This window comes from Ipomoea nil, unplaced genomic scaffold, assembly GCF_001879475.1.
Source record: "Ipomoea nil cultivar Tokyo-kokei standard unplaced genomic scaffold, Asagao_1.1 scaffold0465, whole genome shotgun sequence".
NCBI lineage: Eukaryota > Viridiplantae > Streptophyta > Magnoliopsida > Solanales > Convolvulaceae > Ipomoea > Ipomoea nil.
In genome coordinates, this window is record NW_017616893.1 from 1,779,424 (window position 1) to 1,802,335 (window position 22,912).

The 22,912-nt window shown below is 35.2% G+C and overlaps 3 protein-coding genes across 7 annotated transcripts; 1 reads left to right on the top strand and 2 right to left on the bottom strand.

Annotated features, from left to right (window-relative positions):
* The first annotated feature begins 1,217 nt into the window (after window positions 1–1,217).
* On the top strand, window positions 1,218–7,311 carry LOC109173147 (pentatricopeptide repeat-containing protein At4g30700). 5 transcript variants are annotated; one of them, XM_019322417.1, is made up of 4 exons: window positions 1,274–3,759; window positions 4,091–4,109; window positions 4,622–4,707; window positions 7,297–7,311. In XM_019322417.1, the coding sequence occupies exon 1, from the start codon at window positions 1,274–1,276 to the stop codon at window positions 3,647–3,649; it is 2,376 nt and encodes a 791-aa protein (XP_019177962.1). In that variant the 3' UTR covers window positions 3,650–3,759; window positions 4,091–4,109; window positions 4,622–4,707; window positions 7,297–7,311. The 5 variants fall into 5 exon arrangements, with proteins under 5 accessions (XP_019177964.1, XP_019177960.1, XP_019177962.1 ...); XM_019322419.1 differs by lacking the exons at window positions 4,091–4,109; window positions 7,297–7,311 and having other exon boundaries at window positions 1,218–2,888; window positions 2,964–3,759; window positions 4,622–4,701; XM_019322415.1 differs by lacking the exons at window positions 4,091–4,109; window positions 7,297–7,311 and having other exon boundaries at window positions 1,218–3,759; window positions 4,622–4,701.
* On the bottom strand, window positions 4,709–10,199 carry LOC109173145 (cellulose synthase A catalytic subunit 7 [UDP-forming]-like). The gene is made up of 12 exons (XM_019322413.1): window positions 10,035–10,199; window positions 9,252–9,447; window positions 8,964–9,163; window positions 8,644–8,870; window positions 8,237–8,503; window positions 7,633–7,978; window positions 7,294–7,557; window positions 6,982–7,194; window positions 6,648–6,861; window positions 6,357–6,553; window positions 5,909–6,262; window positions 4,709–5,581 (listed from the first exon to the last, which is right to left on the bottom strand). Exons 1-12 carry the CDS (start codon window positions 10,107–10,109, stop codon window positions 5,000–5,002), a joined length of 3,135 nt encoding a protein of 1,044 aa, XP_019177958.1. The 5' UTR covers window positions 10,110–10,199; the 3' UTR covers window positions 4,709–4,999.
* Window positions 10,200–13,031: 2,832 nt separating this feature from the next.
* LOC109173148 (translation initiation factor IF-3) lies at window positions 13,032–19,552 on the bottom strand. Its single transcript, XM_019322420.1, has 9 exons — window positions 19,225–19,552; window positions 18,925–18,964; window positions 18,773–18,832; window positions 17,752–17,804; window positions 17,468–17,523; window positions 16,646–16,679; window positions 15,507–15,579; window positions 15,307–15,399; window positions 13,032–13,421 (listed from the first exon to the last, which is right to left on the bottom strand). Exons 1-9 carry the CDS (start codon window positions 19,464–19,466, stop codon window positions 13,281–13,283), a joined length of 792 nt encoding a protein of 263 aa, XP_019177965.1. The 5' UTR covers window positions 19,467–19,552; the 3' UTR covers window positions 13,032–13,280.
* Window positions 19,553–22,912: the final 3,360 nt, after the last annotated feature.

A 22,912-nucleotide genomic window follows, 5' to 3' on the forward strand; every position in this document is an offset into this window, starting at 1 on the left:
CTGCTATATACCCCGTCTCTGGTATTCAATCAGGATTTTTAAAGAATCTTTAAAAGTCGTGTGGTATTCGATTAAGACTTTTAGAGTCTTTAAAAGTCATGTTGTATTCAAAAAGTTATGAACTTTTGTAGACTTTTTAATTTTAAGACTTCTGTAGACTTTTCCTTCTCAAATATAAATAGTTGAAATCCAACCATCAATCCCAAGATTTCAAATTTTCTTTCTAACAACTTTGAATGTTTTCTCTCTCTATTTAAACTCTATTTTTTCTCTCTATTTAAACTCTATGAACCTATCTAAATTCAATAAAATTATTTTTTTTCTTCATTATCCTATATTTTTCTCATACCTAAACTCTACCAATTGTTCTCTCTCTCCTAAACTTTAGAATCTTCATCTAAAAATTCAAATAATTTTTAATTCATTATTGCTGTTTATATTGATTTTTATTTTTTTTTCTATGAATTTTTTTTATCCCTTACTTTCTCTAATTCTCCCTAAATACATGAACAAAGCAAATTTTTCATCGTCACATTTTAGTATATGTTTCATAATATTCATATAAATACTTATATATTTTGATTTTTATTATTTTTATGTTTATATTTGTAATATATATTTTCCCTTTTTTTTAACAACAGGTTACTATGAATAGCGAATTACTGTTCGCAACAACAATTTGGGGTTGCAAATAGTAGCACATTGTTGTTGTTTGCAGTCTCAAATTGCTATTGCAAATAATAGTTATTTGCGTGATGCCTAGTAATATATCAAGTATTGTTATGTGTGTGTGTGTATATATATATATATATATATATATATATATATATATATATTAGATTTTTATTTTTTTATTTTATGCAACTTATAATTATATTTTTAAATATTTTATTTGATCGAGTCTTTTATTATAAATTTTATTGTTCAATATTGTTATGAATATATATTGTATTCAATTTAGAATTTCAATGACTTTTATAAATTTTTTAAAATAAAAAGTTGATAAAAGTCTATGAATGTTTTTTATATAGACTTTTATAGAGTCTTATAAAGTTTTAAAAAATTTGACTCTATGAAAGTCAATCAAAGTTTATTAAAATCAGTCATTTTAAAAGTCTTTAAAACTATACAAAGTCAATGATCGAATACACCCCTCTAAAAATAAAAATGTCCGTAGCTATAATCAAGAATAAAATGCATTTTTTGTTTCCCCTCTTAGCAAAAATGTAATTCCCGCCAACCTGTGTGCCACTTCGCAACTCCTTGCCGCCCAATGATCTGCAGAGCCGCAGCAGCCACCGTACTGCGAGATAGAAACTTCTTTCTCAGCCTAATCACCAAGGCTGCGAACCTCTCTCAACTCAACCAAACTCACGCTCAATTGATACTCAACGGCCTTGGCAACGACCTAATAGCCGTAACGAAGCTAACCCAGAGGTTCTCTGATCTCAATGCCATAGCCCATGCCAAGCTCATCTTCAACGCCTTCAATTGCGTCAGCCCTCCTGATCTATTTCTTTACAATGTTGTCCTCAGGGGGTTCTCTCAGAACAACTCGCCCTTTGATTCTCTCTCCATGTACCTCCACCTTCGCGGGAAAACGAAACTTAAACCGGATAATTTCACGTACGCGTTCGTTGTTTCGGGTGTTTCTTCATCTGGGTATGAGAAGTTTGGGGGATTGCTCCATGGGCATGCAATCGTTTCTGGGTATGGCTCAGATTTGTTTGTTGGTTCTGCTTTGGTGGACATGTATATGAATTTCGAGAGAATTGGTCATGCGTGCAAGGTGTTTGATGGAATTACTGGTCCGGATACTGTGGTTTGGAACACCATGGTCTCTGGGCTGGCGAGGAATTGTTGTTTTGATGACGCAGTTCGGGTTTTCCGCAATATGGTTGTGAGTGGGACTCCATTTGATTCTACGACGTTGTCTGTAGTTCTTACAGCTGTGGCTGAGCTGCAGGCGTTGAGACTGGGGATGATGGTTCATTGCCTTGCTGTAAAGGCTGGGTATCATTTTCATGATTATGTGATTACAGGGTTGATATCAGCCTATTCAAAATGTGGGGATGTTAAAACTGCAGAGATGTTGTTTGAACATATTAGAAAACCAGATTTGATTGCATATAATGCAATGATTGCTGGGTTTTCCTGTAACAATGAGATTGAATCTTCGGTGAGGCTATTCAATAAATTGCTTGTTTCAGAGCAGAAAGTTAAATCTAGCACTATTGTTGGTTTGATTCCAGTGTATTTTCCATTTGGTCATCTAGATCTTACTTGTTCAATACATGGTCTTTGTGTGAAAACAGGGATGATTACAAATCCATCAGTTTCTACTGCACTGACTACGGTTTATAGTCGCCTGAATGAAATCGAATCAGCTAGGCAGCTGTTTAATGAATCCCCAGAGAAAAGTTTGGCTTCTTGGAATGCTATGATATCGGGATATACACAAAATGGTCTGACAGAAATGGCAATTTCTCTCTTTCTTGAAATGCAAAAGTTAGATATCCATCCCAATCCTGTCACAATCACAAGTATACTTTCAGCTTGTGCTCAACTTGGAGCTCTAAGCATTGGAAAATGGGTCCATGAATTGATAAACAAGGAGAATTTTGAGTCCAACATTTATGTTCTAACTGCTTTAGTTGACATGTATGCAAAGTGTGGAAGCATTGACAAGGCTCGGCAATTATTTGATGCTATGCTGGAGAAAAATGTAGTCACTTGGAATGCCATGATTTCTGGTTACGGCCTACATGGATATGGCCGTGAATCATTAATGCTCTTTGATAAAATGCTTGGTTCTGGAGTTCACCCAACCGGAGTTACTTTTCTTTCTCTACTTTATGCTTGCAGTCATACTGGTTTGGTAGTAGAAGGTGAGAATGTTTTCTATTCCATGGTTCATAATCATGGCATTAAGCCCCTGTCTGAACATTATGCTTGCATGGTAGACCTCTTGGGCCGAGCTGGGAAACTAGAAAAGGCCCTGGACTTCATAAACAAGATGCCTGTGGAGCCTGGTCCAGCAGAATGGGGTGCTCTGTTAGCTGCTTGCATGATCCACAAGGACTCTAATCTTGCTCACTTGGCCTCTGAAAAGTTGTTTGAATTGGACACTGAGAATGTTGGGTACTATGTACTTCTATCAAATATATATTCTGCAGACCGCAACTATCCTCAGGCTGCTTCAGTAAGGCAAATGGTTAAAAAGAGAAAGCTAGCTAAGATCCCTGGATGTACTCTAATTGAAGTTGATGGCCACCCATATGTCTTTAAATCTAGTGACCAATCACACCCTCAATCTTCTGCCATTTATGCAAAGCTCGAGGAATTGATGGAAAAGATGAGGGAGGCTGGATTTCAGGCAGAGACCAGCATAGCATTGCATGATGTGGAAGAGGAGGAAAAGGAGTTAATGGTTAAAGTTCATAGTGAGAAGCTAGCCATTTCGTTTGGGCTTATAACTTCTGAACCAGGAACTGAGATCAGGATCATCAAGAACTTAAGGGTCTGCATTGATTGCCATAATTTCACTAAATTTATTTCCAAGATCACTGAGAGAGTTATTGTCGTGAGGGATGCCAATAGGTTTCATCATTTCAAAGATGGAACATGTTCGTGTGGAGATTATTGGTGAAAGAGTCTTTCTCTCTTTTAAACTCTAGAGGATTGGAATCTGCAGATGTTCATACCATTGACGATTTTGATATTAGAGGAATTGAGATTCAAGCCATCTTAAAATGCTATGTAAGATCTTCTCATCTACGCTACAACCTAAGAAGAATTGTTATTTCCATTGCTCTCGTGATAAAACTTAGTTGTGTTTCTAAGCCCCATCCCAGAAAGACAAGATCACATGACAAATGAATAACGATTTCTGTGTGGTATTGGAGTGATCTTTTTTCACACAGTTCCACTATGTTCATGAAATAAATTTAATTCTTATTAAGAGATACACCATAGGGGCAGTTTAGTGTAAAGGAAGAAAGTACAGAGTGCAATTTATAACTTGGGACTTCATGTGATCTAAGACATCTAACTATGCTTTTTTTTTCTTCCTTTTTTTTCTTTCCTGCAGGACCCTGCTTTATTTCCTGGTTATCTGCAATATACTTTGCTAAATTCTTTTGTTCCATGTGACCATGTTTTGGATAGGATAAATGTTAGACCAACTGACCAAAGTTTGTGGAATTCTTATTTGTCATACTCTAGTGTGGTACTAGTGATCAGTTGTTTCTAAACTAGCTTATAGATTTCAGTAACTACTTCCATTTTTTGGTAGAACGGATTCATCTTATTGTATGGTGTCTAAATGTTTAGTTCCAAAAAACCAACTGAAAGAAATATCAGTCAAATTTCTATCAAGCTGTATCTCTGTGCTGAATGAGTGAATTCTGATGAATTACTTTCCGTTTACAAGCATATTAGCAGTATTTTATAATACAAATGTGTGCATAACTTTATGCAATGTTATTAAATAATATTGTCAAATATCAAGGTCTAGAACTAGGTACGCAAAACCCACCAAGTACATCATTATAAAATTTTTCATTGTTTATTTATTTTTTAGGTTCATTTCTTAAGTTTTCCCAGATGAAATTTTGCTCAGGTAGCCAGTTGATTATCATATGCTGACTCTGTAAGCGGCTTCAAAGTAGTACAATTTGAAGATATTTCTCATACTAGAACCACGAGGTACAAAGTACTCTCAGCTTAATTTGGTTTCCAAAGAAAATATGACTTAAATGTCAAATATTGATTACACTAGAATTCTTGATATCTCTAAACTGCAGAAAATTTGTGAAGTACATCAGATATTCAATTCTTCCATTTGACACATGATGATTGAGTGCCGTCAAAACTTTTCATGTTGGTTTATTCTTTCATCTTCAACTCCACATTGATGGGTCTTACATTTTGATACATAAAAAATTTTCATGTATTCTCCAAAGAACATGGATTTCAAAATAAAGTATAGAAATATAACTCAGCAGTTGATTCCACATTGCTTGACATCAGGTCCCTTGGTTTTTAGCACAAATGGATCAATTCTAACCCATAGCAAAGAAAAGATGGAAGCCAAGAGTACTGACCATATAACAACAATAGTTGGTGTCCTGTTCTGCCGACCCATAAGACCTTTAAGGAATGGGTATAAATGAACAATAACCCAGAAAGCGAAGAAGAGCTTTCCAAAGAGGGGACCCCAAGCTTGGGAACCATTGTTTATGGCATCAGAGATTCCAGCCACAACCCCAACTAGGTTGATTATTAGGATTGTTGTGGGTGGGATTAGGAGTGTAGTCCATTTAAAGGTGTATAGTTCTCCAAATTCTTCATCATCTACTGCCTTAGATGTGACTGTGAAGTTGGTATCTATTCCAGCCAAAATCTTTAGAAGACCTTGTACAACTGCAAAGAGGTGAGCAGATATTCCTCCAATAACCCAGAACTGCTCATTTCTCCACCATTCCTCAATGCTAACACCACTCCACCTAAGCTCTAGAATGCCCGTAGCAAAGATTGAGAGGAAAAGAGCGATGAAGAAGAGACTTGCGAGGGTACTTATCTGAATCAATCATATATAACATCTAGTTCAATAAACATAGAATAGCCCAGCTGGTAATTGGTAAATATCAATGTTGCAAAAATTGCGCCTAGGCGCCGACCGGCCGCGTCGAGTAATGCCGAAATCGGCCTCCTCCGCGGCCGGCCGCCTAGGCGGTCTAGGCGGCCGAACCCCGGTTTTTTTTTTTTTTTTTTTTAAGGTTATTCGCCAAAACGATGCCGTTTTGGCAAATAACCTTTATATATATATATATATATATATTATATATATCTGGCGCCTAGCGTCTTTTTCAACACTGGTAAATATGACTGAAGAAATATGTTTTACCTCTGGCATAATGAATTTTCCAGTGAGCAAGCAGATGGCAGGGAGAGTACAGTAGGCAAGGAGAGGTAAGGATGTGAAAGGATAGACAGTTGTGTTGACATATGAAAACCGCTCAAGCCACTTGAGCTTTCCTCCCTTGTAGCCATACCAAACTGGGCTGTGCCGACTGAAAAATATCTCAACTGAACCAAGAGCCCATCGAAGCACTTGGTTTAGACGGTCTGATAGATTGATGGGAGCTGAACCCTTGAATGCGGCCAATTTAGGCATGCAGTAGACTGACCTCCAGCCACGACAATGCATCTTGAAACCCGTTAAGATATCCTCTGTGATTGAACCGTAAATCCAACCTAACTGTATTTGTAATGGCCATGGGGACCAATACGTTAGAGAATCTTATGATTACTAGCATGCTTATATATAGTGAGACTGACATTCTTTTTTGTACCTCAAGTCCCCATTCTGTCTTGTCTTCATAGCCGCAACTGATCACATGGATGGCTTCTTTGAGTAAAGCTGCTGGGCTTGATGAAGGTGGTACACCACCATCAACCATCAAAGTTGAGGTCACAAATATTGCTGATTGTCCAAACTTCTTTTCAAAATTCATCTCAGACATCAGTACCTCCTTATCATCATTAAATCCTAAGTGTGAAACAATTGGAGATCCCTTAGTAATATGAAGTTAATCTAGAGAAGTTTTCAAAAAAACTAGTAGAGAGGAAAAACTATAAGAAACCTTCAACATTTGCAGCATCGCCATTTACTCCATGTTTAGTATAATTCTCAAGTCTTTTTTTGCGTCCAAAGCATGGGCAACAGTCACAGCTCACCATTTTTGGATGCTTAGCACGCTTTGGAGGGTCATATCCATATAAAGCTTGTCTTCTAAAAACACACCCTGTACCGACATATACAGGGCCTTGTATTCCATCTAGGCCCTTCATGTTAATCTGGTCATGAATTAACATAAAGAACCAGGTTCAGAAGTTAAATATAATACCGTACTAGGTGAAAGAAACATAAAGAACAAGGAAATATATTAGAGTTGAGTTTTTCCTGTAAGATCTTACATCAAAGAAGACTGTGTTTCTGTTTGCATATCTATCATGCTTGTCTATTCCATCAAATCTTTGAGGAAACTGGACATAGCAAACTTTTCTTCCTATTGTTTGATCCATCAAAAAACACATTGCTTCTCTCACTGCTTTGCTGTTGTTTAAGTAATGATCACAATCCAAGTTAAGCATGAAGGGCGCATTGGTAAGAACTCCAGAGACCCGAACCTGCAATTTGCCTCACATAAATAGGAGATCTCATAAAAGTTGATAGAAGATGTATTCTTGTGTTTTGATCATTGAAATAACAAAAGCAGTTATCTTTACCAGGGCATTCATAGCACCAGCTTTTTTGTGATGCTGGAAGCCTGGCCTCTTCTCACGAGATACATAAACAAGGCGAGGAAGTTCATTTCCTTCCACATCAGGTCCTCCACTTTGGCCCAAAAAAACTTGGATCATGCCAGGATGGTCCCTCGTGTTATTTCCTGGCCAAGGTGTTCCATCTTGCATGATCCACCCTCCTGGAGGAACTTTAGTGGCTTTTGCAACCAGTGCGTTAATTCTAACCTTGAACTCTTCATATTCTCTCTGTATGCAAAAGATATGTCATTGCCAACTCTCTGAAATGAGATGAAGTGTTTCAAAAAGTGAAAAAGTAGGTACCTTCATTGCTCGTCTATCCTTGACAAATGTTGCCTGAATTTTGTCCTTGAGGTAATCTATTTTCTGAGAGAAGTACATCTCTGGTGCTCGTGGCTCTATGGCAAACTTTTTGCAGAAGGGAACCCATTTGCGGGCAAATTCAGCAGTTTCTGACAGTGATTCAAAGGTACACATTGAGGCACCATCATCAGATATATAGCATGATATTTTCTCAACTGGGTAGTCCATTGCTAATATTGAGAGGACTGTGTTAGCGGTAACGAGAGGAGGTTCCTTAAAGGGATCCACTGTACTGACAAAGACATCCACTGGAGCTAGCATATTTGGTTCTCCCTCCCTCTCATATCTGCACACAAGTTTTATGAATTATGATTCTTTTAGACCTGTAAAGCTTTCCCTTCAAATCATAGCTGGGAGGAATTCAATTCCTTTCCTTAATTTGGAATTGCAATTTATATTTTCCCAAAGATACATAATACCCCTATTCTTTAATGATCTGTTGTTATCACTGCCTATTCTGGTGATTTCAAATACAAACTTTCTGTGAGAGAAACACATTTTAATTGCTTTTAATGAGTTTGTATAGATCAAAGATATCTCTCACCTGAAAGAAAGACGGTCAAGGTAGGTCTCGCGGTCAATGGGGAACCATTTGGGGAACTGATCAAGGATCCAGGAGAAGGCAAACCAGATCTCACATACTATGGAAGTTAGCCAGAGGCCAATGGCATCATGAACAGGGTTGAGGATTCGATAGCGGAGGAAGAGAGCTAAAATCACCAGCCTGGCCACAATCACCATCCGGTAAGGGTTGATCTTGCTTGATGCAATTGGTACTTTCCTCGATAATGGTTGTCTTGCCTCATCCATCCTATATTTGATCACACATCAATGTTTGTTAGTAATGCATGGAACTGCACTTACCCATTCTTCATCCATACCTAATTAATTAGTTAGCAGTCTATAATTCTACATAGAATAAATTGGTTGTCGCTTAAGATTTATACATACAAGGCCATATTAGGATCAGCATAGTCATCGTGTTCAGCTCCCAAATTTCCATACTGTTGCGTTTTCCATTCATCCATTCTTTCTTTCCAGCTTCCTTCTTTTTTATCATCCCACCTCGCACTCTCGGGCTCTGACATTGGATAGGGATGGATTCTTCTGTGAAGAGATGATCCTTGCATCTGCTGATCTCCATTAGGGTGACTTGATATTTGGAATTCCCCACTTACCTGTGTTCAAGGATTTTTGCATTAAGTCTTTTTTTTTTTGGGTTCTTGTTTTCTACATGCAGCATGTAAAATGAGGGTTTATTTGTTAATTACCGGATGAGAACGCATGCCTGCTATGACAGGAGGGTATTGTACAGTGTCCTCATCTTCTGGTCCTCTTCCATAGCTCATCTTACCATGAAGCATTGTTTCAACAATGTTTCTGTTCGTATTTTTCTCATCATCAATCTTAAATTCATGCTCGATGTCATCAATATCTTCCTCATCTTCATCTCCTTCCACCCTTGGACTCCCTTTTGAAGTCGTAAATTAATTGGATAATGAAGAATGGCAAAATTATGCATGATATTTGATGAATTTGCAAACTCATATAGTATTTACCTTTGAGGCGTTTGTATCTGGTCTTGCACTGGGGGCAGTGTTGAGTTCCTTCTCTTCTCTCATACTCATAGCATGGGCGGCAAGCCGGAAAACCACACTCATTGCATGCCACAAACAGATCTCCATCCACTGTTAGCCCGACTTCATCTCCACATATCTCACAAACTTGTCCAGTCAAATCCTTCAATGCCTTAGGCTGCATGCCCCAACGTTAACGCAAACATCAAATATTGTACTGTTTTTTTATTTCTTAACTTCAATTCCATCCAAATCTGAGAACTTTTATTCAAAACCACATACAGCAATGTGCATGCATATATAGATTGGTTATATTGTAATCATGCTTTTTGTTATATAGTTCCCTTTTCACAAGTTTGGCAGATCCATGGATTATAGATTTTACAAAACTTGGATTGTTTGCAGTTCATTTTCATGAACTTTACTGAATGGGAATAAATTTATGGGGTATTATTAGATTTTGGAGGGCATGTACTCCAGTATCTTGCATGCCATGCCATGCATGTTAAGTTATATATAATGCACGGTCCATAATCAGGTGAGAACCAACCTTAACCTGCGAACTTGTGAAGGATTACACCGCACTTACTACATGATTGCACTGAACTCGCAAGGTCCTCCCGGCATGTCTGGGAGCCGTAGTAGTGCAATCATGTAGTAGTTACAGTGCGATATTTCACAAGTTCACAAGTTAAGGTTGGTTTTTACCTGATTAGAAACCTATAATGCACAATATATAATATATATGTACTATACTACACTTACCTCTTCATGGCCATGAATGACAACCAGCTCATTTCGATTATGAGAACCAGCAACGAGCCCCGCGCTGGCTTCCATGGTAGAGAATGGAGGAGAAGGAGGAGGTTTGGGTGAATGAATGGTGAATGCTGAGAATGGTAAGGTGATCTTAAAGAAGGAAGGATAATATGTATGTATGTATGTTTTGTAGTGTCTCTTTCTGAATGCCTTTTCTTGTACCTAATATGTCAATGTTTAGGGAGGTGAGTTGGGTGTAGAGTCCCCATTGCCTTAGCTTCAAGTTAAGCTTCCCCACTGCCTACTGTATCAACCCTCCCACCAACATACATATGCCCATTCCTTCTCTGCCAGTTTTTGGTTGGTTGGTTGTTTGTCTATTTCATTTATTTTTTTTTTTTAATGATGGAATTAACAGTATAATAATATTCATTTCTTATTCTTATCAATTTGTTAAGAGAAAAAAAAAAAAAGAATTTTGTTGATCTGAGACATGTAAAGGGCTATGTCTAGTAATTGGTGGTCATAGGATTGTTGGGCGGAAGCTGGTGAAGGGTCAAGTTCAGTACCCTGTCTCTCAAAAATGTCGTGACGGTATATTAAGGAAATAAAGTTGTGCCTTCACTGTGAGTTATTTGTTAAACCGTTTGATGTTAACAATTTTGTTGTTTAAGAGATTTGTGAAGCAAGTATTGTTTGGTGTTGGTCCCATTCACGTACCAAAGGCAGTGTGTTGATGTACGTAGCGCATGGTTTCCTAGCAAAGTGTCAGAAGAAAATTGGGTTGCAAGAACTTCATTCTAAAGTTACCCTAAAAAATAAATCAATATAATAAGCGTCTACCAACAATGTCTTTTTGCTTCACCATTTGACCCTTTCTAGGTAGGGCTGTGGACTGTGGTGGGGGAATGTGTATAGCTTGTGAATCAACAGCTTTTTTGTTTTGGGTGTAACTAGAATTTTTATCGTCCAACAGTCATTAATTCTCTCGCTAAATTATAAGCACCTTTATTGGGTGAGACAGTTAATTTGAAAATTTAAGATTGTTCTATATCCAAAAAGTCAAGTCATAATAAGTCTTAATTAATTAATTTATTATAACTTATAAGTACATGTGCCAAGTCAAAACTTGGTAGAGATGTGAGTTTCTTTTTTAATGTTAAATTGATTTTAATTGCTATAAAATTTTTAACAATATATATTAAAATTTAATTATTTGTAAAAATTAATAACCAAATATTATAAAACAAATGATAGATATGATAATGCTATTATAAAGTTAATCTTCAATGATTTAAATCACACATAACTCATTATTAATCATCTTTTAACTTGTTTTAACTAAATTTAAGAATAAATTCAATTCAATTCATATTTTGATTTATTATAAAAAAAAAATTAAAAAAAATCGAGCAGTTATATATTGTGTAAAGTGAACAGAATAGTGGATGGCATTATAGACCTTGAATGTGTATTATGGTCATATAATAACATAATGATGGATGTATTTGTCAAACTTGATTTGTATTAGGATTTTTTAAAATATTGGGTTGTCAAAGCATTAGGATTTTTTTTAAAACTAGAGTATGGTTTTTCAACAAAGGAGGTTTTTTTTTATGATTTTTATTACTGCAAATGATGGTTTTATAAGGGGCCCATTAAAATTGATGAAAAACTGAAGAAGGGTCGCAAGTGTGCGATAGGCGCACATACTGCGTCCAATTGGAACGTGCAATGCATGTGCTAGCTGGGCTTATGAAAGGGCATTGATTTTTTTTTTCTTGTCAAATTTTTTCCTTTTGTCTTTTTTCTTCCATTTTTCCTATTCCCTCCCCTTTCTCTTTTCTATTTGGCATTGTAAAAATCACAAAAAAAAAACAAGCTATCTTGTTATTTGAAATGATGTGATGTTTAGACTTTGGATTTAAAATATGCATTGTTGATTTATTGTTTGGATTTGTTTTAGATTGAGAAATTTGAAATATGCATTGTTGTTTTGTTGTTTTGATTTTGAAATCTAAATTATTATTGAAAATAAATAAATAATTATATGCTCGACAATATAATGTTCAGATTCTTAAATCGAAGTGAAATATGAACCAAATCAAATTCAAGTTGAAATCAAACTCTTTCAAATCAAACCAAACTAAATTTTTAAATTGAATGATTTTATTTTTTTCAAAAAAAACAAAAAACAAAAAAAAAACAAATCCAACTCAAAATGCCCACCATGTTGAAAACACTTTTAACATTGCATGATTCAATTTTAGAAAGATTGATAAAAACTTGTTAAAGTGAAGTGTTGTGTTCAACTCTTGAGTAAGAAATTGTCGTACAACTGGGACACGTTCATCGCCATCTTCACCATTATTCAAAGTTGAAATTTATTTAAATATTGATTTTGTATTTTTGAATAATGATGATAATATTGATGCTTTGCACATAATTTCCACATTTTATCACAAAATAAACTTTTGGCACCTATGCTTCTACTATGGCAATAGAATAGGAATTTAGTGCAAGTGGAAACATCTTAGATGATACTCTTCAAGAATGAAGCCGGAATCAATTGAAGTTCAAATTTGCACAGCCAATTGGGAATTAGCGAGACTGAGACAACAAAAAAAATGATAAATCTACCATCATCCTCGATTTCTTCAACCACTGCAACAAAAAGAGAAGCCAATGACTCTTAGAAAAAAAAAAAAAAAAAAAAGGAAACTATGTGCGCTTTGATTCTTAATGAAATCCCGCTAAAATACAGTCAAAACATACTCCAATACAGTCAAAACATACTCGCTGATGTGGCGGGTTCTGATAAGTTATTTTTTTCATGTGAATCCCAATACAAGTGTCTACATCAAGATTTTGTGTGTGGGAGTACCGAGTACAAATTGAGAGTACAAAATGGGAGTACATGTAGCATTTTCCCTCTTTTTAACAAAGGGATCCCATGTAAACTGAAGATCACAGCCTTACATGTTATTCCAAAATCATATCATATACCACAATTACAAATTCATAATCATAACCTCAAATTTGCCAGTGCAAAATGTTGCAAAACAAGTATTAGCCTCTTCAAGTATAATTAAATAATTTGTTTCATCCTACCAAAATGTTACTACAAAATTAAAGGCCAACAGCTGCATGCCACAAATATACATAACAATTGTATTGTACAACATTAATTTTATACATGATAATGAGATCCTGGTGAAGTCTTAGGGTTCAAGTTCTTACGATTATTGATAATCAAACACCAGCAGAGACTTCCGTTGCTGATTTCTCCTTTTTCTTCGGCTGTTCCTGAGCTTTCTGTGCAATAGCTTTATTCGGAACCAGAACTATAAACATGTTCCGGTCATGGAAATTCTTGCTCTCCAGAGTAGCGGCCTGTTATGTGCACAAGAAGACAGAACAGTAAGACAGACTAAAAGAGGTACGTTCGATCTCAAACTCTAATCAGCACAAGAAGTCAAGAACGATGACGAAGATATCTGTCAGTGACTCAGAGTATATACAAATCATCAAGAAGAGAAACTAATTTAAGTAGAGGGTACAAGAGTGCTTCCAAAGGATAACTAAAGGTATCTGCTCAAACAAAGGGATATATCTATCCAATATCAATGAGAAGACACGCATAACGATGAAGAAAAAAAATTAGTTGGTTTTTTATGTCAGCATTTCCTGATAGTTTATTGGAAAATATTAATTAAAGCAAACATGACAATGCCAAAATTGAGTACTCTTTGGGAAAGAAACTCAGCAACAGAACAAAAAAAAATCCTTCAAGTTTCACAAGACCAAAAGTTTAGGAGGTTAGACAATCTTATATAGGGGTATAATGGACCTAACTAAACTAGTGTTACAATAGGCTTTTTAATTTCAATAATTCAACACCTGTTCTCTTGGGAAAAAATTGTCGCTCATTGAAGAAGGATGTGTATATCCCTTGAAACACCTGTTCTCTTGGCAAAATTAGATATTGACCAATAGATATGTAACTTATCAAGTCTGCATAGAGAATGCTCTTTGCATATTATTAAGACTTGCTCATGATAGAAGAGGGATTAACGCAAGTTGGAATTATGGAGCCTACACTAGAAAGTAAGACGCATGAGTAGTAAAAAAACTGAATATGTACACTTAAATTTTAATGCCACTAGCACTAAAGGAAATAGAGTGACATTGGAAAAAAATGAATGTTCCTGAGTGTATGTGGTTCTGCGACTTTGGTATATAATAATCATAAGACTGAAGCAAGTTGGAAGAAGTCGGCCATTATTTCATGTTACTGTAAAACTGAAATGCAAGTTATACAGTATACTAACTAGGTTTGCTATACTATATCGCAGAAAGTATTGGGCGGCAAAGAAATAAATGCCCATGAGATAGTTGTGTAGATGAGAATGCCAACTTGGATATGTAGGATTACAAGAAACAGATCATATTAGATTGCAATTAAGGCTTAGTCAATTTTATTTGGGCATCTCAATCAGGCATCAAGGAAAGGAAAAGGTCTTCTCAAAATGGGCCATCCTATATTATGTGTACTTTGCCAGAATGAACACTAACTACTAAGTGCTTGTTTAGCCAGCAGTTTATTGCCTGTTATCTACTCCAAAAAGCTATAAACCAGGCCAAACATGGTTTTAACCAAGTGCTTTTGAAGTAGATAAAGAGGCAATTTACCTCTTTTTTTGAGAATCCTCAATTTGAGGCTTTTCCAAGAAGAGCATTTTGGTTTAAGAAACTTATAAGAACTAATGTGCTTACAAAATATTAATTTTTTTTAAAAAATGAACTTTTTGCGTCTTTATCTTTACTTGGGCCAAACAAGCACAAAATCAACATTCCATGTCTCTGTGTAGGGGAACAAGTGGGTTTCATAAATTTATTGACACAGGATTTAAAAAATAAAAATAAATAAATAATCTCCTTGATGAAATGTGGCTTCATTTGAGAGAATTTTCCAATTTCATTTCCCTAACTTAAGATGTTCCTATTTATACAAGGACAGGCAATGAGTCTAGCTCACTTGCACTCACCATTTCCACTTTTTATTGATCACCAATCTACTACAGATGTCACAATACAAGTTTCACCACTAGTTGCGGCCCGTTGCTTCAGATAGCATCTTAACCACTAGTTTATGTTTATGTTCATCTTATGATTTAAATGGAGCTTATGTATTGTAAGATACTAAGATGAATAGTAAAAGTTAGCATCTCTCAACATCAGTATCATTTAACATGTTAAAATGGAGAACATCACGTACCTCTCCAACGTCATTTTGAAATTGCTTGAGTAGCTCAACAGCCTTACTTCTGAACTCATTCTCACGGCCCTTTAAATTCACAATAACTTTCACCTGCAAAGAAATTAGGTTCATATATAATCAGTATGAAAATATTTCTGATACTACATTTAGAGGGCCTGTGAACTGGTAAATGCATGAAACCTCAAATAGCAAGCAACCTTATCACCCTCTTTTAGAAACTTCTGAGCAGCTTTTAGTCGCACAGAATAATCATGCACATCAATGTTGTAACTGCCAATCAAATGTTAAACAAAAATACGTTATGAGTTATTCAAGAGATTCAAATTGAATACGCAACAAGTTTACGGATTTGATTGTATTTCAACAAGATAAAAGATAAATAGATAGAAGCTCTAAAACTTTTTGCCACAATGAATATGAATAATGAAAGCTGAAGCTGCAAAGTTATGCAGTAAAAGGTAGAATCTCCATATTATTGCACTACTCAGGGATCAGGGTAATCGTGTTGTACAGTTTTCCAGACTAGACAAATCTCTTTGAATAATTGAATGCATTATTGAAATCCATCATTGAGAATTATTTAAAGAATAAAAAAATTGACAGATTTTCAAAGCCAACTGTATAATGTAGTAAATGGAAGATTAGACAAAATAAAAGAGGGATTATTTCATCTATTATCAATTATAATATACACTCGAGGTTCAAACAGGAGGCTCTTCTAAGACATTTGAAATCTTAATTCCAAAATGCCCTTGAAACTCTTGATATTTCAATATATGTGCATTTTTTAGTTTTGTTTTCCCTTTATCTTCTTCTTTATACCCTCACCAGAAATAATAATTAACTCCCTACCATCCCATAATTGTAGTCCAATGATGTTTGCAGAATTGTGGATTGAGACACTAGCATGCTTAGCTTTGTTAGTGATGCACTGATGCCCATTATTTTTATTTTTGAAACAAAGGGGATACAACATTAGGCATATTAATGACTCATTTAAACACATTTTTTAAGCTAAAAGTGTGCCAACTATGCATGCTAGACTGCTAGTGACTTAATTTCAATGTCAAAGATAATAGAAGAGCACCAACAATTGAATCTAATTGGAATAAAAATTTAGGACCAAGGTGGACTCTCCAGTTAAACTTCAAAGGGTATAGGTGTAAGTGTGTAATTAATGCAAATGCATAGGTTTAGGTGCAATTGTCAAGGGATTTGAGTGAATTTATCCTAAGCAACAATTCAATAAAAACTACCTAAGCAAATTAAAGAATTAATGAAACTAAAAAAATAATTATCATAGCATTTCTAAGGTTAACATGGCAGAGAAACTTACCCCATTTTCAATTCCTTCAGATCCATGCGGCTGGCTGTAATCCAAATGAATTCTTTAGTAAGAAAAAGTTCTCTTTTTATTTTTTAGTTTTTTTTTTTTAAACAAACAAGACTTCACTAATATTTTTTTTATGTAAAATTTAACTAAAAATTAGAGAAAAGTTCAGTTTTGGTCCTTAGGACCTTAGCTATAGTGACATTCTCAAATTAATTTTCAACTTTGAATTTGTCCACTTATAGTCCTCTAACTTTTGTGGTAGTATCAATTTTGGTCTTTCCATTAGTAAAGTCAATGACATTTTTGTAAAGTCAGTATTTGTTTAATTTCTTGTTTTCAGAATTTAATCTTTTAATTAAGATTTCAAATGTCTTAGAAGAGCCTCCTGTTGGACCTCAATGTATATTATAATTGATAATAGATGAAATAATCCCTCTTTTATTTTGTCTAATCTTCCATTTACTACATTATACAGTTGGCTTTGAAAATCTGTCAATTTAAAAAAAAATAAAAAAAAATAGTTCATTATTTATTTGAATCAAAAATAAAACTATAATAATACTTTTAATGTTCATCTTCTCAATAAATTAAATTAAATGACAATTTGGAAAAAAAAAATGAAAATTTAGATGTCCTTGGAATTAACAGATTCAACCCCAAAACTAACAAAAGGATCAAAATTGATATTGCAACAAAAGTCGGAAGATTGCAATTGAGCAATTTTGAAGCCAAGGACTAATTTAGTAATTTTGAGGATGTCAATATAGTCATGGGATCAAAACCAAACTTTTCTTGAGAAATTAAGTTAAAAGAAATTATATGTACCGGCACTTTTCTTCTGCTGGTCTTTTTTCTTCTTTTGCAGTTCGTATCTGTATTTACTACATAGATAAAAAGCAAAATATTAATAATCTTAAACATTTAATAATGCTGGAAACATAGGTTACTATAATTTTATCACTTGAAATGCCAACATTTTGGTCATTATGAATTAGAACAGTTGCATATCTCAGTCCCAAACACGACAATGCAATGTCAAATGCAACGAATTAGTGAGCTCCTACATTTTTGTACAAAAGCTGAAACCAGAGTAAAGAGGTGCATCTTACTTGTAATCCATTATTCTAACAACAGGAGGGTCTGCTTCCGGAGATAAAATAACCTACCAAATTTCAGGGAAGCATCACAGACAATCCAAAGGATATATTTCATATGGTGAAATATGGCACCAAGCATGCTGAATTTCAATTTCAATCTTACCAGTGAAATATGCCCTCTTTTGAAAAGTAAGGAGTGTTTTTTTTTTTAAATGACAGCAATAGAATATGTTTGAAAGTTAAAGCAAGTATTAAGTATTTATGCACATTTCCTGTTAACATTAACACCCAACACCAAGATCTATAAGATCAAATCTAATAAGTAAACCATTTATCCAAGAAGTCTTATGATCTGTTGAATGATTATACAGCAAAAGGACTTCTATTTAGTGAAATGAATACTAATTACACTCACTTTATTTAATTCCTCCCAACACTTACACCACACACTCACATCACTTTACTAGCACACACCACTACTTGCTCTCTTGACTCTCACTTTCACTCTTACATTACAATTAGGAGCATTACCCCATATTTATAGCAGTTGTATGTCAGTTAATCTACTGATCTTGAAGCTTCTAGAATGGTGCTAACTATTTAACAACCAGTGTAATTTTCTAGAGAATGAAGGAATGTCAAGGATGCTGCTAGCTATGTTAGAAAGAACTAGAATTTTCTACAGACTGGAGGAGTGGTGTTGATGCTTCTCTTTAACATGATCAACCAATTAAGTAATATATCTCATCTCCTTTTCATACTTTCCTGTTAACAAGAGAGCAATAATTTTCCTAATTAAGGACCTTAGGCATTGTCTGACCTTCTTACCCTGGACATTCCTAAGAAGAAATTTTGAAGTCACTTCACCTAAGGTTTCACATCTTCCTCTTACATTATCCATCTTGTAGGCATTTCAGGCTCAGGAGTTAAAGAAATTTCCAATACATAATTAAGCTAATTATGTTACTAACATAATCACAAGAAACAGGAAAGGAAATCTCGAATGTTTAGGACTTCAGAGTAAGGAACATACCAAATCAAGTTCAGCATCCTCAGCTTTTTGAACAGCTTCACTTTTTGACACTATCCCAACCTGCATAACAAAACAAGATAACTCAATTTAATACTTAAATGCTCACTTGCAAAAAGAAATACAATACTCATGCTCCGAAATAACTAACTAACCATATTTTGTTGTTGATCTATAAGCCTGACTTTGTCTGACCTATTGAAAGCCACCACAGGAAACCAAGTATAACATACTGTCAATTCCTATCAGAATTCAGTAAACACAAAAGCGAACTACGTAATAATAAACATATATTTACAATCCAAGTACGAACGAGTAAACAAAATGAGAAACTACTAAATAAGAATTGAGTAATCATCACAATAATAAATAAAATACACAATTTCCATGAACTCCATAACGCATTCCCTTAAAATTGAAGAAAAAAATGAAATGAAGTTTTTAAAAACTGAGACCTGATGGAAGAGATATCAAGGCCTTCATCGTCGTCGTCATCATTATAGTCGCGAGGACGACGGCCGCCGCCATAGCGGGCGGAGATGGCGGTGGAGGTGGAGGAGGAGGTGGAGAGAAAGAAGGTTGGAGAGCGGAGGCGGAGGGTGAAGAGGGTGGAGTGATGATAAGGAAAGGAGGGGGGATTGGGTTTAGAGAGAAAGGGTTTGAATGTGAAGGTGCTACTGCTGGCGAGACCAGCCATGGCGGAAGGGAGTATGTTTTGGGCACTAAAAATGAATCTTCTTATCCATAAATTCAAGCCTCTCCCTTGAAACGCTCCGTTTATATTTCTATGGAAATAAATACGGAACGGAGGAGTACTCTTTAGAGAAAACAACACTTTGAAATTTCCCCCCCTCAAGTCACAAATTTCTTACACTTAAACCCCCTCACGTTTTTTTTATCTTCATGTAACCCCCTCCCCTTCCTCCAATCCCACCCCTACAAAACCACACAATTTATAGTATCTCCCTAATGTAGTTATTTTGTTCTCAAAAGATTGAATCCTCAACCTCAAGGGCCCCACGCCCTATAAAATCTGACATCGAAACATATATTCACATAAATAGTAAACTTTATGCATACAAATATGAATTTTATGCATACAACTAGTGAACATTATATATACAACATTGATTTGCATAATATCATATTTTTAAGTAAGGGGGTGAGGTGTGCAAAATAAGTCCAATGATGTTCTACAAATAATGAACCTACAGTGAAAATATACATGTCTGAATAATTAACCTTCAATCAATTTGTACATGATTGATAAGTGTATTTATATCCATGTTTCTACCCCATATATAAATATATTTTAAGTGGAAAATACTTTGGTTTTATGCAAAATGTGTCTTAATTCATTTGTCCATATCATATCCTTATGTGCATAAATTGTTGAATTGAAGACAATTGTATGTCTTTCGAGACATTTTGAATGAATCTCGAGTCAATGGGAGTCAGGGTGAAGCTAAGGAAATGGCTAAAATACTTTCAACTTTCAAGTGAGGCAAAGAGTAACCAGCTTTCAATGTTTTTATCACAAGGACAAATCAAGACAAAAGTGGAACAAAATATCAATGCATTGCTTCTCACACGGCATGACCAATGCTCGATATTTTAACCAAATCAAGTGATTCTTGTGCCATTCGAAAGAAAACTCAAAGGGATACAACTTTTATAAAGACCTCAAAGTCAAAATCGGAAGTTACAAGGGTCGAAATCAACTTTGAAGTTGAAGTTGAAGTTACAAATTTACAGGTTTTCGCCCAAAATGACCTAATCATATTTTGATGTAAGAATGTCTAATTGGAATGCTTCTAATGGCATTAGAAAGCCAACTCGAAGGGCTACAACTCCTGTGAAGACCTCAAAGTCAGAATCTAAAGTTACAAGGGTCAAAATTGGTCTTGAAGTTGAAGTTACGCTGCAGAGTTCTTGGATTTGCAATCGAACTCCTTTAATCAACGTTTTCAAAGTTTCGAAAATTGCATTTTGACCCCATTCTTTACCTCACTATATATAGCATCATTTTCCTTCAAACCTTAGTAAGGATGGTGGCTTGGGAAGACAAAGAGAGTGAAGAGTAGTGATATAATTCTTCATACTCCAAATGAAGATGGAGAGATCCCTACACCTTGGAATAGTATATCACATCAAAGCTTAAAAATATAAGATTGGAAGCTTCAAGTGACACTGAAATGCGGGGGAAAAACTTGGAAGAACATTATTCGAGAGAATCTCTTCCCTTTTCTGTTACCTTTTTTTATTTCTTGCATCTTCCTTAATATTTGTGTAATTCAAACAATATTAGGCTATTAGCCATGGTTAGCTAAGGCTACTTTGAGATTTTTGGTTACAATGTGTTTATGAATCTATGTGCCTTGTTCTTAAATTCTTCAATGAAATATATATATTTGAGTTTTATATCTTGTGTTACAATTGTGGTTTATATTATTGATCCTTGTAATTAAGGATCCAAATTACTCGAGTACATGTTTCATTGCTATATATATTTGTGTCTTGATAGGAGTTAAGGCACCCACAATTGCACTTGGTTATTGCACATTGAGAGATGGCATTTTGGATACAGATTTTTGTTTCTTAATTGCTTGTTCTTGAATTGTTTGAGTAATTATCTCATGAGAATGAATATATTCACTCACAATATTTGGATTGGAATTATGTGAGTAATTAAATTCCTCCCAGTTGTATGCAATCTTTCACGCTTGATTAAGACCAAATAAATTATTTCACTTTAGATTGGCACTAGGTGATCAAACGTAACACATGACCCCCAAAAATCTAACTCTTTTTCATTTTCATTCAATTGTATTCCCAAGTTTGCTTACCTTGATTGTATTGAACAATCTCTTATTACGCTAGAAATAGCTTATCGTGAATAAATAGCTAGTGTTTCCCCTACTTCCATGTGGATCAATAATCTCAGAATATTCTAGGTATTTGTTTGTTGTTTTGTGTTACAACCAATGTTCAAATAATGAACCATATGCACACAAATAGTGAACCTTATACATATAAATAATAAACTCTCAATTTTTTTCATACTATTTTTTACACATTCAAATAATGACCATTACATGTAAAAATAATGTAGCATATACATAAAAGTAATGCACTTTATACATAAAAGATAATATATCATATACATAGAAATAATGTAACTTATGCATAATCGATCTAATTAATAGCATTGATTTAAGATGGGTATTTGCCTTAGCCCATGAGTAAGGAGAAGAGTTAATTTGTTCCTTTTTTTTTTTTGAAAGATAACCAAACTTTTCATTAAGAAATAGTATTGCTTTTACATAAAGAAACAGCCAAAAAACGTGGGATATAATCAAAATATTCAACTCTGTTCTCCCCCGCCTGGCCAAGAGCTTTTTTAGCAAGAAAATCTACTATTGTGTTTGCCTTTCTACTCACAAACCGAAAATTTACCATAGGCATTTGATCCAGCAAGTCACGAATTTCTTGAATAATAGCCCCAAAAGGCGATAAATCGGCACCTCCCGTGACCGCTCGTGTAACAACCTGGGCGTCCGTCTCTACAATGACCCTCGGTCATCCTTTCCCCATTATCCAGCTTAGCGCCTCTCTAGCTCTCATGGCCTCAGCTTCTTGAACCTGAAATAGACCATTCTTGGCAAACATGACTACCCACAGCACCGAGCCATCCCAATCAAACACACTCCATCCAAAACCCATTCGGCGTCCTCCATGGTCCATTGCTATGTTGACATTCACTTTTATCTCCCCATGAGTCAAAACTGCATTTTGGGCCGGTTGGTGATCAAAAACTGGAGTTTCCTCATCACGACACTGCTTCCAATTTCCAGCATAAATTAAGGCCTGTTGGACAACATCCCCCGGCTCCAAATATTGTTGCCGCCATACGTTTGCATTTCGTGCTCCTCATATAGCCCGAGCCACCATCACTATTTTCTCACGCATCTCGAGTGAAGGAATGGTCCACATCTCCTCAAGCCAAACATTCATAAAATCAACATAAGATAAGGACCAATTATCATTTAGCATGAGCCAACATTTATGAGCATATTCACAGTTGATGAAAAGATGAACAATACTCTCATTCGCCTTTCCACACATCACACACACTTGATCACA

Excerpts from the sequence above, each read along its gene's own strand:
- LOC109173145 (XM_019322413.1), bottom strand. The coding sequence starts at position 10,109 with ATGGAAGCCAGCGCGGGGCTCGTTGCTGGTTCTCATAATCGAAATGAG. Across the intron at positions 8,504-8,643 it reads GCTGATCCTAATATGGCCTT|GATGGATGAGGCAAGACAAC; the intron begins GTATGTATAAAT and ends GATCAAATATAG. Across the intron at positions 6,554-6,647 it reads CGATGCTGCAAATGTTGAAG|GATTTAATGATGATAAGGAG; the intron begins GTTTCTTATAGT and ends TTTCACACTTAG.
- LOC109173148 (XM_019322420.1), bottom strand. The coding sequence starts at position 19,466 with ATGGCTGGTCTCGCCAGCAGTAGCACCTTCACATTCAAACCCTTTCTC. Across the intron at positions 17,805-18,772 it reads AGGATGCTGAACTTGATTTG|GTTATTTTATCTCCGGAAGC; the intron begins GTATGTTCCTTA and ends GAAATTTGGTAG. Across the intron at positions 15,580-16,645 it reads CTGAAGGAATTGAAAATGGG|TTACAACATTGATGTGCATG; the intron begins GTAAGTTTCTCT and ends TTTGATTGGCAG.
- LOC109173147 (XM_019322415.1), top strand. The coding sequence starts at position 1,274 with ATGATCTGCAGAGCCGCAGCAGCCACCGTACTGCGAGATAGAAACTTC.